General features: G+C 39.0%; 1 protein-coding gene across 6 annotated transcripts in view; it reads left to right on the forward strand.

The window, feature by feature from the left end:
* The window catches only part of sun1a (Sad1 and UNC84 domain containing 1a), a 95,686-nt gene that overhangs the window by 49,882 nt on the left and 29,327 nt on the right, over window positions 1-16,477 (forward strand). For all 6 annotated transcript variants that reach the window (XM_051673867.1, XM_051673869.1, XM_051673865.1 and 3 more), the window contains one exon: window positions 8,790-8,838. In XM_051673867.1, coding sequence (XP_051529827.1) covers window positions 8,790-8,838 — 49 coding nt within the window. The remainder of the gene's footprint in view (window positions 1-8,789; window positions 8,839-16,477) is intronic.

The following is a 16,477-nucleotide window of genomic DNA, read 5'->3' on the forward strand; positions in this document are numbered from 1 at the left end:
CATTAAAACATTTCTTTATGGAGAAAATGAATTGGATTTTTACTTCTGGAGCCAAACTGTTGCACTCTGTCCACTCATTAAACTAACCTGTATTAACCCATTAACCTGTACCCACTGTACAAACAGTCAGAAACAAAGGCAATAATGGTTAATCTTAAAAAGTCATGGAACACAATTTTTTTTTTTGGTGAAATTGAAATTGAGATACTGCACATACTTGTTGCTTGTGATGTAAGACAATGATAACACATGGTATAATTTTAATTTCAAGGGGAAATTGGTTAATTTAGGGATTTGTGTGTGTGTGTGGGGGGGGGTGTTTTGGTTCTTGGAGGATAATGGAATAATTAGCATATTTGATTTTTATAAAAAAATGTGGTTCAAGGTACCGATACTTTAGAATGTACCCTTATTTGTGGAAAGTGCCATGTTATCACGTTGATGTAGTCTTTTTTTTAATTATTTACACAAGCAAGTTTTCTGATTAACAATTTTTTGTTGATTCACATTTTGAACACAGAAAAACAAAACATATATACACAGAATCAACAATTAATCCCCACTATCACCCCTCCCATTCCCCACCCTGGCCCCCGAAGACATCCCAGTGGTCGTACATGATTATAGACATACGCAAAAAAAAAAAAAGAATGTTTTATAATAATCACACATCCAGCAACGTCAGAAATCTGCCCCATTTCTCCACAAACAAGTTCAATTTCCCCAGTCTTCTAAATGACCCTTCTTCAAAGGCCACCACCCTTCCCATCTCCGAGCACCACTCCTGAAATGAAGGCGCTCCAGCTGACCTCCATCCCCTTAAAAGTATCTGTCTGGTGATCATGACACTGGTTAGGACCCAACTCTTTATGTGTCTATTCTCAATATCGATGACCGCCCCATCGCCCAAAATACAGAGTCTGGGGCATTATGAAAAGCCATTATGGGGCATTATGCTGTCAGAGACAAAGCTTCGGATTTAGACCAATTAACTCTGTATCCCGAGAACTTAGAAAAGGAATTAATAATTCTGTGGAGGCAAGGTATAGATCTAGAAGGATCGGAGATGAATAATAAAATATAATTTGTGTAAAGCAGAATCTTATGCGCTACACCTCCCGCCACCACCCCTGGAAAATCATCCTCCTTTCTTATCGCGGCTGCTAATGGTTCCAGGGCAAGACAGAACAATAATGGGGAAAGTGGGCAACCCTGCAGAGTGCCCCTACCCAGAGTAAAATAATCTGAAATATATCCATTTGTTTGTACCGCCGCTACCGGGTGTCTATAAAGTAACTTAATCCATCCAATAAACGTACTCCCGACCCCATACATTTCCAAAATCTTAAAAAGATAATCCTATTCTACCATATCAAGCGACTTTTCGGTGTCAAGTGAAATGGCAGCGACCGGACATGATATTGATGAAACGTCTAATGTTATCAGAAGAGCTGCGGCCCCGAATAAACCCCACCTGATCTATACGTATAAGAGATGTCATAACTTTACTTAATCGATCAGCCAAAAATGTTGTACACAAGCACTTTTCAAGCATACCCTAGGGTAGAGGTTCTCTGGTCGCAACCCAAAATGTCTATAAACATTATCTTTTTTATGGTGTTTTTTTGTTAGCATATTTTTTTTTATCGCTCTAGGCTAGAGATATGTATTAAATATTCAGTTTCTTTTACGTTTAAAATATTAATGAAATGTCGTCTACAAAGGATGCAGAAGTGAACTTGGTCAAACCAACTACTGCACAATGTGAATACGCAGAATTGTCGCTGACTGATTGCCCTGAAACTGCTGGTATTTTCTGCATGGACTTTTTTTGTGTGCAGCAGGATGTTTTGCTTTAAGACAAAATACGGATCCAAATAGGAAATGAGATGGGGCAGTTCACACAGTACTCGTTCTGTTCAACACAGCTATATGAAGCGCAACAGAATGGAGAAAAAAAGCACGATCACGAGGCACGTTTTTTCAAACCTCAACTACTTTTAAAGTGGAAACACTGAGAAAGAAAAAATGTGAGACGTGATAGGTGTCAATAATAATGAAATTGATTAATGGTGAAGTATTATGTTACTCTGAGCGTTAGTGTTGTCACGGTACCGAAATTTCAGTTTTGGTATCGATACCGGTGAAATTTCACAGTTCTCGATACCAATTTCGATTCCACAGCAAAAATATGCTAATATTATAATGTGCTATTGAAGTTTAGTTATTTTTTATTATTTAATAATTATAGTTTAATAATTATTATTATTTTCCAGAACTTTCCAGATCATTTTTTTAAAGTTTAATTTAATTTCATCATAAAAATAGTGTCTAATCAATAAATTCATAAAACTTTTAACAAGTGAAAATAGAACTTTTCAACATGTAATTTCATTTTTTTTTTTGCCAAACTTTTATTCAACAGCTGTCTTGTGATAATTTTATTCATTATTATTGTTATTACAGTGAATATTACATTTTACTATACAGTTGTAATATATTTTTATTCAGTTTCTTCAATTTCAGGCATCTAGCTTTTATTTTAAATCATGCTTTTATTATGACGTGTTTTTTGCCGGATGCTTCATAACTGGATAAACAGTTTGAAACACAGCCCAGTGTGATCACTGAAGACTTTTAAGTCAAATCTGAAATCTCATCTTTTTACACTGGCCTTTGAGTCTGACAAATGAAATGAAGAACACAGTTTTGGAGTGTTTGTATTTTAGACTACTGATGTTTGTGTATGTGGTCATTTTGAAATGTTATGTTTTAAATGTTATTACTGTGAAACACTTTGGTCAACTCTGAGCAGAGATTAAAGCGCAAATGCTTTGATTTTAATTATATAAATATATGATATCTGAATGATTCTCAATGTCTGTGGAGTTTCTAGTGGATGAGCGGTCGGATTTATTTAAAGTACACAGCTCTTCCACAGTAAGATTGCAGCCTTTAGCGGTTTAATAAATCACACAATGTCACGATTTTAATTTGATTAATTGTCCATTTCAGTGTATGGAGTAACAGAACACTTGCTCAAAATAAGCCTGTGAGCAGTCGTGTGTCAGTCAAACTGCGTGCTGGTACCGGATAGATATGGTGTTCAGTACTGCAGAACACTGGTATCGTTACATCTTTTTTATTTTAGTATCCACTGACAACACTAGCTGAGTGAAATTTGCCACCTGTGAGATCCTAAAGTGTGTAGTTTGAAGGAACTGTAGCGCGGAGGAGGGCGGGGCCGGGCGGAATGACAGACGCCCGGACCCCAATCAGCCTGATGAGGCGAGTGAGGGATAAAGGCATTAAATAAAAAGACACACAAACACATACAGGGCAGCTGCCCATAATTCTCTCTCTCTCGAGCTGCCATCTTCGGTCGCCTTTATCCCTTGCTCGCCTCATCAGGCTGATTGGGGTCCGGGCGTCCGTTATTCTGCCCGGCCCCACCCTCCTCCGCGCAACAGGAATATTTCACCCAAAAAGTTTACTCACCCTAATGTCGTTCCAAACACTTAAAGGATTGTAAGTGCCTCACTGTAACTGCTTTTTTTAAAGAAAAGGAGGGACGAGTCGAAATACATTTCTGTGGTAATCAACATTATGCCACAAATGCTGTCGACTGAGCTTAACTTGTATTGAACCCGGAATATTCCTTTAAGTAAATTTCTAATGCAGAATACAAAAGATGTTTGATAATGAATATCACATGAGTCACATCTTCTCAATACAGGGACAGTTGATAATGACTCACTTTAATACTTAAAAAGGATCACAAAAGTATTCAAAAGTTTATACAATTTTCGAATCCAAGGGTTCTTATACCATTTCCACCCGGTGAGAAATGACCTGAAATTGACATTCATTTTCAGTGAAAATCTCGACATCTATTGTGTGTAATGCACATGAGCCGCATGGACCTACCTTTGGGTCCTTTTAAAGTGAGGCAATTTCCACTGATATTTTATTGAAAAGATGTCCTTGATTTAAATGTCTACTTTTGTGTTCCACATAAAAAATGTGAGGGTGAGTGAACTGACACATTTTCAAGTAGCATTTTACAATAAGGATGTATTTGATGACATTAATTACCAAGGTTGTATATGTTAATATTACTTAATGTACTATGAACTAACCATAAAAATAAAATAAAAATAAAAAGTTAATTGTTCATGATTCCCAAGACATTTGGTAATATTAACAAATATAACTTTATAGTAGTGTTACCTATTTTGATTTTTGACTGAACTGTTCCTTTCTGTAACATGGGTGCGATGAAGGGGTGGATCGCAAGAATTTTGGAATCTAAAAAGTAGGTTGCAAATCAAAAAAGGTTGAGATCCCTTGCCCTAGAGCTTAAATTATTTTAAACTTAAACTTAAACTTGCATATTATGTGATTAAGACAATATAATGGTGTGGTTTAGTAGCATCTAGCCTTTCAGTTATAACAGCCAATTAACACAGGCCCACAATAATAATAAGATTGGCCACTCCTACACTTAAGTGCAAATCTGTTTTTGAATGTGGACACTGTGTGGAATCACTGGTCTCTTTGCTCTTTAGAATTTGCATCTGAGCACCTGTTTCTTTCTATCTCTCTGAACTTTGTCATGAAAGCGTCTCTCAATTAAAGATGTTGAGGAATTTGGTTCTGTATTTGGCACTCAATGTGTTTAACCATCATCAGCCATCCCACAGCACCTTTGGGCTTACTGAATAATCTGATTAACCATTCTCACTTGCTCACTTTAAACAGGGTGCTTTTGTCACCACATCTCAAACTTCCTTTTGTCTATAGATTATTTTCTACATCCACTGAAACTTGAAAAATTGCTTTCCCTGCAGATGTTTCTGCCCTCGAAACATGGTGAACTGCACATAAACAAATGCACTGCCAGCATGAGCCCTGCCTTGGTTACATGCAAATGTTGGTCTGTTGGAGTCTGTTTGTGCTGAGCTCTGATTGAAGGACTGAAGGGAGACTGAAGGTTAAACACTGAATCTGAAGGGATCTTCATTTTATATTTTGGTTGTTTCGTTTCTTTTCCGTCCTGTGTAGGCGATGAGAGATAACACAGCAGTATGAGTTTTAAAGAGGTGCTGCTTTTAAAGGATCAACCCAAGTTGAGCGGTGTTCTTTGTAAGTATATCTCACCACCCGGGTTCTTGACTTTCTATAGATGTGTTTAGACTAAAGTTTATGCTTGTGTATAATAGATTGCTTGTTGGCTTGTCTACACTACAATTGTTGTGTTTACATACAGTATATAAGCTCTGTTCCGAAACCTACTTTTAAGGGCATAATAAGGATGTTCTTTTTATTGTAAATTCTGCCTTTTAGATACCTTCTTTTGGCCAACTTAGGCAGAATGTCCTTCATAGATTAAACAATTCTAGAATGCATGGTGATGAATTCAGTAAAAAATCTGAGAGCAAGCAAGAGAAATGTTGATTATACTCAGTTGATTCAGTATGGGAAATAACTTTTAACAAAGTAAATTTGTATTATCTTGGGCTTTCTAATCAACAGTATGCTAATTCTAACAGGTGACGACTGCAAACGGAAGCACAATTTGGCAACAAGTACCCAGTCTCCTCAGGAATATGTGCCTGTAGGGACCTTATGGTGGCTCATAGTTTCTACAGGTTATATACTCATCACTACTTACCCTCAATATTGATCCTTTATAGTGAGTCTGGTGGGGAATAGTTCACTCAAAAATGAAAATTCTCTCATTGATTCACTCTTGGGTTGTTCCAAAGCCATATGGCTTTTCTTCTGTGAAACACCAAAGGTGATTTTTTTTTTTTTTTTTTTTTAAGAGTATCCCATCCACTTTTTGCCCCAAAATGACAAAAACCATCATTCAGAGTGTTGTAAGTTGTCCATACCACTCATGCCTCTTATATTTCAAGTCCTCTGAAGCCATGCGATAGCTTTGTGAGGAATAGACTGACATTTAAGTTGTTGTTTGCTGAAAATCTTGCCACACTTTCTCTTTGTGCTGTGATTAGAGAATTAGTGATGTCTGTTTTGTGAACTAATTCTTTGGAGTCAGATCTTTTCCAAGAATCTGTTGACTCAGTTTGCTAAACCAATTTAAAATGGTTTGTGTATGAATCAGACTGATCTAGTTAACAGCGCTCGTAGGGTAAGCGAATCTGTGAATAGCGACTTAATGTATTGTGAGTAAATGATAGAATTTAAATATTTTTAGGAGTGAACTATTCCTTTAATCCTCCAAGGAACTTTCAGGTTGTGGTCAGGGCAGTTTCTCCGCCAGCAGGTGTGGGTTGGTCTCACTCCAGAGCTTTCAGATGCACTTGCATTGCTGTTAACTTTTTTACCCAGACTTTCCCTGGCTCTGTTACTTCCATATGGGAATCTCTTTCTTATCCACTTGGTGCAGCTTTTGCAATATTTATATTATAATATATAGTCATCTACTTCACTGTAACCCTCTGTGTTTTTTTTAACATTTATTTATTTTAGGCTTGGCCAATTTCTACAGTACAAAGATTTCTGTGCAGTACTGCTAATTAAACTCTTGTTTTCTGATACAGTGGGATCCAAGTCTCAGACCATATTGAAAATCTGGGATTTTGTTCATTAAACCAGAAATGACAATGTTTCAAAATTTAAAACAAGTTATGACATACAATAGAGAAGAAATAAGATTCTGCAGCATTTCCTGGTCAGTGTCACAAATTTACTTATTTGATCAGTGACCATGTTAACATACCATGGGACATACCAAATACAACCCTAATTACGAAAAAGTTGTGACAGTACGGAAAATGAAAAACAAAAAGGAGTTATTACTAAGTTCGATTCACCCTGTGATATATTGAAAGCACTACAAAAACACATTATCTGATGTTTTACCTTGTGAATTTTTTATTTTTATATATACTCAAATCACATGATTGCAACTGCTCCAAAAAAGTTGGGACAATAGTGTTTACCACTGTGTAACATTACCCATTCCTTCTAAAAACATTTATTAAGACACAAGTTTAAGTTTAGCATGCAGAATTTTCCCCCATTCATCCATTATGCAGTTTGTCTGCTGTGCAGTTGCACAGGGCCTCCGTTGCTGTGTTTTATGCTTTATAATACACCACACATCCTCAATTGGATTTTCTCCCCTTTTCTCCCCAATTTGGCATGCCCAATTCCCAATGTGCTCTAAGTCCTTGTGATGGCGTAGTGATTCACCTCAATCCGGGTGGCGGAGGACGAATTTCAGTTGCTTCCGCGTCTGAGACAGTCAATTCGCGCATCTTATCACGTGGCTTGTTGAGCGCGTTACTGCGCAGACCTAGCGCGTGTGGAGGCTCACGCTATTCTCCACGGCATCCACGCGCAACTCGCCACGAGCCCCACTGAGAACCACATTATAGCGACCATGAGGAGGTTAACCCAATGTGACTCTACCCACCCTAGCAACCGGGCCAGTTGGTTGCTTAGGAAGCCTGACTGGAGTCACTCAACACATCCTGGATTCGAAGTTGTGACTCCGCACCAATATTTTTAAATATATTTCTGCATTAATGGTGCCTGCACAGATGTGAAAGTTTTTGCCCATACCATGGCTTTTGGACCTGATGCTGATAACAGCTTGGATGGTACTTTTCCTCTTTGGCCCGGAGGACACGACGACTGTTTTTTCCTAAAACTATTTGAAATGTGGACTCGTCGGAGCACAAAACACGATTCCACTGTTCTACTTTCTATGGCGCCACTTCTGGACAGTGTTGATGTATGGCTTCTGCTTTTAACTTGCATCTGTGGATGCATTGGCAAATGGTGTTGACTGACAAAGGTTTACTGAAGTATTCCCAAACTAATGTCATGAGATCCATTACAGACGAATGACAGTTTTTAAGAGTGTGATGTCTGAGGGATTGGAGCTAAGACACATTCAGAAGTGGTTTTCGACCTTGCCCTTTACGCACCAAGATTTGACCAGATTCCTTGAATCTATTAACTATATTGTGCACTGTAGAGGGTGAAATGCCCAAAATCCTTCTAATGTATCTTTGGGGAACATTGTTCTCAAAGCACTAGATTATTTGCTGATGCATTTTTTGGCAAATTGCATCCATCCTTGCTTTTGAAGGACTTTTTTTGGTGGCTCCTTATGTACCATACATCTCACCTGTTTAACATCTTCTGTTTCACTTAACCTTGTTATTTCAACTTGTCAGGTTGTTATTAGTCCTAAATTGACCCTGTCTCAACTTTTTTGGAATGTGTTGCAATCATCTGATTTGAAATGAGTGTTTTTTGTTTTTTTTTTGTTTTTTTTTAAACAATTAAATTAGAAGGTAAAAGGTCAAACAATGTGTTGTTGTATTGCTTTCAAAATAGCACTGGGTGAATCAAATTTAAATAAATTGAGTTTTTATTAGCATTTTCTATACTGTCCCAACTTTTTTTGGAATCGGGGTTGTACAAAGGAATTTTAAAATTCATGTTAATCTTTCAGTTAAACTGAAATTATGCTGATAAATATCATTTGTAATGCAAAATTAAGTTATCCAAAATAGAAGCCATTTCACTAGTGGTCTCAGACTTTTGAACCCCACTGTATGATCAACTAATGTTTTCATCCTCTGGAATGTTACGGGGCCTGTCTTTTCACAGAAATAATACTTTTCATGAAAGATGATGAGGTGTAAAATCTGTGCATGTTGCCACTCATGTTTGAGCGTGACCTCTTGTTTGTGCACCCTTACCCCTTTCTGTGCCCTTAACTCATCTTTGCTCTGTGTTTGCAGGGAAGACAGCCTCAGGAAGCTTCTGGTGGCTAGTCGATCTCTTTTCCAAGTAAGTCTGTTTACCGTGTCAATGTCTAATGCATGTTTGAGATAGGGGTATTAATAGTACATAATTTTTGTTAATTTTATACAATATGCTTATTGGCTGTCTATTTTTAGACACAATATAAATAAATATAGCTGCAAGCAACAATTACCGGGGCCAAGCCAATATAAAGCAAATTATATGTTGTAGTAAGCACAATGTAAGGACTCAAGCATCACCAATAGAAAATTTTTCACACCAGTCTCATTGGGACTTAAACACTGTACTGGGGTACTTTTGCCGTGTTAGTTCACTGCTTTATATGCTGCACCACTCAGCTCACATGGCTCAACATTGCCTAAGAGATAAACAAAAGTCCTTGGGATCTATAGCACTGCATATTTTAGATGGCTCTCTTAATTAACACACCTGATTCAAATCATCAGCTTGTTAGCCTCGTGATTCATGAACTAAACTGAGCGTGTTACATAAGTTAGGCATACAATATGTGCAGTGATGTTGGACCTCAGAACCAGAATTGAGAACCAATTATTAAAAGCATCCATTAGACTGCTTTAAACCTTTGGCCCATGAGAACAAACTTTATTATGCTCAACAAAGTTAAGTGTAACAGAAGCATTTGTGATCTTGTTCAAGACTGGATTCGAGAGGAGTCACGTGATGCCATGCGAGGATTGGACGTGTGAAAGGCGAGCTCTGCGCACTTTGCTAGTTTTAATACTTTTTATGACATAAACCAGTGAGATTCAATACAGTCTGTTCCATAACTGTTGTAACAGGACAATATGTCAAAGAATTCAAAATCCTCATTCTCTGGAGAAATTAAAAGACTCTTACGTGCTCAAGCTGACTCCCCCGAGCAGGCCGCGGGCCTGGGAGTCAACTTGGCCTGGGAGGTGTGGGAAATGCGGTGGGAGTTGCTGAACATGTTGGCAATGCTGACGAAGGTCCTTGCAGACTTGGAGGATCATGCTGTGATACGTTGATCGATCACCACCATGGAGGTGAAGTTCACTGATGTGGTTACAAGAGTGGGGGATGTCGAGAAACGGACCGGTTACCTGGAGTCATCGGAGAGGGAATTATCTGCTAATACGCTAGCAACCGAGATGGATTTGGAGTGTGTCTGGGAGAAGTTGGAGGACATGGAAAACCACAGCTTGCGGAATAACGTCCATATCGTCGGAATCCCGGAGGGAGTTAGAAGGACAGGATATGGTGAAATTCCTGGATGGGCTCTTTCCAAATCTGCTCGACATAGCAGGCCATAAGATGGAAATCGAGCAAGCTCACAGGGTTCCTGCTCGGCAATCCGCGGAGAGAGACTGGTCCCAATCAGTTCTGGCCAAATTTGTGAGATCATCCGATAAACATCTTGTGTTACGTGAGGCAAGGAGTAAAGGAAGGCTTTCTTGGAAGAACCACAGCATTTTCTTGTTCCCAGAATTTGCAAACTCGAAAAGAGAGAAACGTGATCGTTTCAAGGAATGCAAGAAACTTTTCATCAATGGAAGATTGCTTTTGCACTGATATTCCAGGCCAAATTGAGAATAGATGCTAAGGATGGCCATAAAACATTCACATGCCCACAGCAAGTCATGTCCTTCATAAAGTTTGAAGTCGCACAGCAACGATGAGCGCTAGTAAAAGATTATTTTAAATGGTCTGCTTTGATAAAAAGTAATTCTTGATGATCAATTCAAGCTCTAAAATAAATATTTAACATAATAAATTGATAACTTCATCTCCATGTGTGCTATTGTCGGTCATGAGATACTGTAAGTCAGTGGAAAAGTACATCAATCAGCACTGCTAAAAGAAGTCTAACCGAGTGGTCTAGTGGTAATTAATCTGCTCATTGCATAAGAGGTTAAATGTTCTAATCCGTCTATATAAAACTATATATTTTAATTAACAAAGATTGCATCCGCACCTCAGTGGATGTATATCTTGAGTGGGGACACATTGGTTTGCATTTTTCTATGGGCTGACGAAAGAGTGATCCTTTCTAGACACGACTGATTTTGAGTAAGTCATCTTGTTGTACTCACATTGTGGCCGAGTGGACCGGCTCACTGAACATTCGCTTGACTGTTTGAGGAGTCTGCGTGCTTTTTTTGTGCTGGTTCTGACTGTCGGCTGGAGTTTATTTTGTAGAGTAACACACTGTGGCGAGGAGGAGGGTGGGGTCAGGCCGTGACTACGCATGCCCAGCCCCCAGTCGGGCTAATCAGCCAAGGAGAGGGATAAGTGCAGCGGAATGCAGCAGTTCGGGAGAGAGGGAGCCACACGCAGCTGCAGTGTGTGCATTTGTGTTCTGTCTTTTTGTTTAAGTTTTCATTAAATATTATTTTGACGGTTCAGCCGGTTCCCACCACCTCCTTTCCCAGGTCAACCCTGTTACACACACCTTCAGGACAGTTTTATGGATGAATCTACATGCTCTTTATGCTTAGTCCGCCTATCGGCTGGAGTTTATTTTTGTAGAGTAACACACCTTCAGGACAGTTTTATGGATGAATCTACACGCTCTTTGTGTTTATTCTGCCTATTGGCTGGAGTTGTTTTATAGATTATCTTTTGCTGTGTAGTTCTGTCTCACAAAATTTTTATAGAAACACCGGACTTGAGCAATCCGACGGTAAAGTTGTCGCGGGGGTTCTCGTAGGCGTGCATGGAAGGTTATTTCTCTTCTTAAGTGTAAGAAATATGATATAGTGTTTCTTCAAGAAACGCATCTTTCCCCGCAGGAAGCTGAAAATTTGGGAAGATATGGGGTGGACATGTTTTCTTTAGTGCTAGCTCAAGTAAGAGCAAGGGAGTCATTACGCTGATAAATAAACATCTACAACTCAAATGTCTCAAACAGAGTAAAGATAAATTAGCAAGAGTCACTATTGTTTTAGCTGAAATTCAGGGACAAAGTCTTATTTTGGCTAATATTTATGCACCTAACGTTGATGATCAGGGCTTATTTATAGATCTTAAAGGGATGTTGCAAGCCGTTGGCAACCCTCATGATATAATATTGGGAGGAGACTTTAATCTTTTGATGGACTCAGTCCTTGATCATAGTGAAGCAAAAGTGTGCAAGCCCCCTAGAGCAACATTGATGCTTCACAGGATGTGTACAAATCTGGGTCTTACAAATATTTGGAGACTTTTGAACCCACCTGGTAGGGACTATACATTTTTTTCATCAGTCCATAAGATTTACTCTGGAATAGATTTTTTTTATTATATCTAAGTCCCTCATTTCATCTGTTGTTGATTGCTCAATTGGAAACATTTTAGTCTCAGATCACGCCCTGGTGTCTTTAGAGTTGTTGCCACATATGGAGAAAAATAAATCATATAGTTGCCGCTTTAATGTATCCCTTTTGCAAAATCCTGAATTCCAACAAATGCTAAAGGCTGAAATCAATGTCTGTATGGCCTCAGGGAATTGACCCGACTGAAATACAGATATAATACTATTTTGTCGTGGAAGGTGGAGTTTTGGCTATTCAGGGCAAGACAGTCATACTTTGAGTCGGGGGACAAAACAGGGAAACTTCTGGCTAGATATATAAAAAAGAATGAGTCTTTTTCTACCATTCCCTCAGTGAAATCTGCTGGTGGTGAAATATTAATATATTAAATTCTATCTTAATCTCCATAGTTCCATGTCTTCGTCTACTGATGAGGATATTAGAAACTTTGTGGAACATTTAGAACTTCCTAAACTGATGACTGAGCAAAAAAATTATCTTGATTCTGAGATTAACTTGCAGGAGCTTGGCGAGGTAATTAAGGTCTTGCCTAAAGGCAAATCTACAGGGCCAGACGGCTTTGCCGCTGAATTTTTTAGATCTTATGCTACAGAACTGGCTCCACTTTTGCTAGAAGTTTATACGGAATCATTAAAGAGTGGAAAGCTTCCGCCAACCATGACACAAGCCCGGATTAGTCTGATTCTTAAAAAGGACAAAGATCCAAGCGAGTGTAAGAGTTACCGTCCAATTTCCCATATCCAGCTAGATGTTAAAATATTGTCAAAAATTTTGGCTAACCGATTAAGTAAAGTTATGACATCTCTTATACATATAGATCAGGTAGGGTTTATTCAGGGCCGTAGTTCTGATAACATTAGGCGTTTCATCATTATCATGTGGTCAGTGGCGAATGATCAGACACTGGTCGCTGCCATCTCACTTGACTCCGAAAAGGCATTTGATATGGTAGAATGGGATTATCTTTTTAAGATTTTGGAAATGTATGGGTTCGGGAATACTTTTATTGGATGGATTAAGTTACTTTATAGATACCTGGTAGCGGTGGAACAAACAAATGGATTAATTTCAGATTATTTACTCTGGATGGGGCACCCGGCAGGGTAGCCCTCTTCCCCATTATTGTTCTGTCTTGCCCTGGAACCATTAGCAGCCGCGATAAGAAAGGACGATAATTTTCCAGGGGTGATGGAGGGAGGTGTGGCACATAAGCTTTTGCTTTACGCAGATTATATTTTATTAATCGTCTCCGACCCTACTAGATCTATGCCTTGCCTCCACATAATTATTTATTCCTTTTCTAAGTTCTCAGGATACAGAGTTAATTGGTCTAAATCTGAAGCTTTGGCTCTGACAGCGTACTGCCCGGTAACGGCTTTTCAGCCAGGCATCTTCCAGTGGCCCAAACAGGGCATTAAGTATTTGTGTGATTTAGTTAGAGTTAATTTTGACCTTTCAATAAAAAGTTTTTCGAGTGATGTGGGCAGGTGGGCTTCATTACATTTATCTGTGACTGGTTAATGTTATTAAAGTGAATTGTATTCCAAAATTCAACTACCTGCTGCAGTCTCTCCCTATAGATGTCCCCCACTCTTTATTTCAAGCAATTTGATAGCATAGCGAAGTCCTTCCTTTGGAATGGTAAACGTCCCAGATTCCATTTCAGTAAATTGCAAAGGCCGATTGACAAAGATGGGCTAGGCCTACCCAAGATTTTGTTTTATCATGCATTCGGTCTCAGACATTTGGCTCATTGGTCACTTCCACCTGAGAGAGCCCCTCCCTGGTTTTGTATTGAACAGGAAGTCCTTGCCCCTGTTTCGCCATTGCAAAGCCTTTCTATCAAACTAACTGGAGAAGTTACACCCCATTATCTCGCATTTGCACGCGGTGTGGACAAAAGTGTCCAGAGTGTTTAATTCAGACATTTATTTAAATGTTGCTTTGAGCATATGGCTGAACCCAAAGTTATGTATTAATAAGTCCCCTTTCTGCTGGACAGAGTGGATTGTGAGGGAGGTTAATACGCTCAGTGACCTATATGAGAGTGGAGTGTTGAGATCCTTTGAAAATATGGTTCAACATTTTGGGATTCACAGGTCTCAATTTTTTAGGTATTTACAGCTGCGCCACCTGCTTTGTACTATTTTTGGGAGTGGCATACACCCCCCTAAAGAGGCAGATACTCTGGGGGTGGTGATTACTGCTTTTGGAAAAGGTCATGAGGCATCAGTGTATTATTCCCTGCTAATTCAGTGTCTGGGGGATGGAGTTTCAACTTCTCTCAAGAGATTATGGGAGAAAGATTTAAACTTGGTATTGGAGGATGGAGTGTGGGCTAGGATTCTAAAAAACATCAAGTGTACATCTAGAGATGCAAGGGTGCAATGTCATTTTGTCCCAGACTCTATGTTTTAGGCAATGGGGCGGTCATTAATATAGGGGATAAGTACATAACAAATTGGGTCCTAGCCAGTGTTATGATTGGCAGACAGGTCATCCTTATGGGATGGAAGTTGGCTGAAGCGCCCTCATTTCAAGAGTGGCTCACAGAGATAGGCAGGGTAGCGGCATTTGAGGAGATGTCATGTAGAAGGCTAGGCAGCCTAGATTTCTTTAATAAAAAATGGGGCAGTTATTTGGCCTTTTTGGGGGACTCTCGGGGAGGGATTTGTAGTTTTGAATGTATGTGTGCAAACTTTTTGTTTTTGGAGGTGTGCTTTTTGTGTTTTGTGTGTGTGTGTGTGTGTTTCTGAATGGTTTCTGCTGATTTGTTGTCTATTTGTGTGTCATTGTTAATTTAGCGTTTGACCATTGGAGTGCTTGTTTATGTCGGGGGGGGGGGGGTTGTTTAGTTTCATATAATGTGATTCCACATTTTCTGTTATGTCTTTTTGGCTTGTATGGAATCGATAAAAATTGTTAATAACAAAAAAGACTGGATTCGAACCTACTCTCCCATGAGTGTTCTGATTAAAAGTTAGTGTACTAACACTTTGAGCAACACTAGACGCACTGGTGTAATATAGCAACAAATACAAATATGAGAGGCAGCATTGATTTAAAACATCCATACTACTTTAGGCCATGACATCAGCCTTAATGTGCTAGCAAGATGCAAAGTGGAGAGCAAAAGAAGCATTTAGGATCTTGTTCAAGTCTTTGAACCCACGCTCTCATGAATGTTCTGATTACAAGTCAATGCACTAACACTCTGAGCCACATCAGATGCACTGTTGTGTCATAGCGAAACAGGCATACCAACATGAGAGTCTTCACACATAAACATTGCTGAGATACTGTTATGTCATAGCGAAACAGGCATACCAATATAAGAGACAGCATTGATTTAAAACATCCATTTGACTACCTTAACCCATGACAGCAGCTTTTACTGTGCTCAGAAAGATGCAAAGTGGAGAGCAACAGAAGCATTTATGATCTTGTTCAAGTCTGGATTCAAACCCATGAATGTTCTTATTACAAGTCAGCGCACTAACACTCTGAGCCACACCAGATGCACATCATTGGTGTCATTGTAGTCAGTAAGACGCAAGGAATCTGAAGAGATTAGGATCATTCATTTAAGCAAAGGATTTCTAAAGTTAAAAATACTTTTATATTATTCTTATTATTTTTTAAACTAGGTGGCGCTGTACCCAAATTGCTCAGGTCAGTTCAGGACATAGTGCTAATAATGTTTACTTAGTTTCGCTTTGACAGTCCAGACTGTTGGTAAGATACAGCGTTTTTTGACACATTTCAAAATGGTGGACAGGCCATATAGACAATCATGGAAAAATTGGTATCGCCTGATTCTGATTGACCCAAAGAATCCAAAACACCAAGCTCTCGATTTTAGGACATGTGGTTCAATACAATACAGTTTATTACAACTTTTTATCAAAAGGTGGCACTGTCCCCAAATTTATATTGTACAGTTGGGATGTGGTGACAGTGACACACACAAAGTGTTGCAGAGATACAGCCTCAGGTCCTTTTAGGCATCATGCCATCTAATTTGTTGATGCATTATTCAAGAACCATTTGGTCTATTGAAAATCTTTTGATAAAAAGTGTTCAAGAGTGTCACTAGATAATATACAACAAATTTCGTGCGAATTGGACTTATGGTGTAGGAGGAGTTTGAAAAAAAATACGTTTTCAATCAGTTGCAAACAGGAAGTATGGCCAACCATGACAAATTGGGTATCTCCGCACTAGGCATGACCCAAGGAATGACCAGCCTCATAATTGCAGGCTAAACTATACAGGAGTTATAAGCAAAAATAGCCGTTTATCTCCTGACCATATCTCCTGACCTCTAGGTGGTGCTGTGCCGAAACGCTGAAGGTACCCTCAGGTCTTGA

Source organism: Myxocyprinus asiaticus, chromosome 36 (genome assembly GCF_019703515.2).
Source record: "Myxocyprinus asiaticus isolate MX2 ecotype Aquarium Trade chromosome 36, UBuf_Myxa_2, whole genome shotgun sequence".
NCBI classification, from domain to species: domain Eukaryota; kingdom Metazoa; phylum Chordata; class Actinopteri; order Cypriniformes; family Catostomidae; genus Myxocyprinus; species Myxocyprinus asiaticus.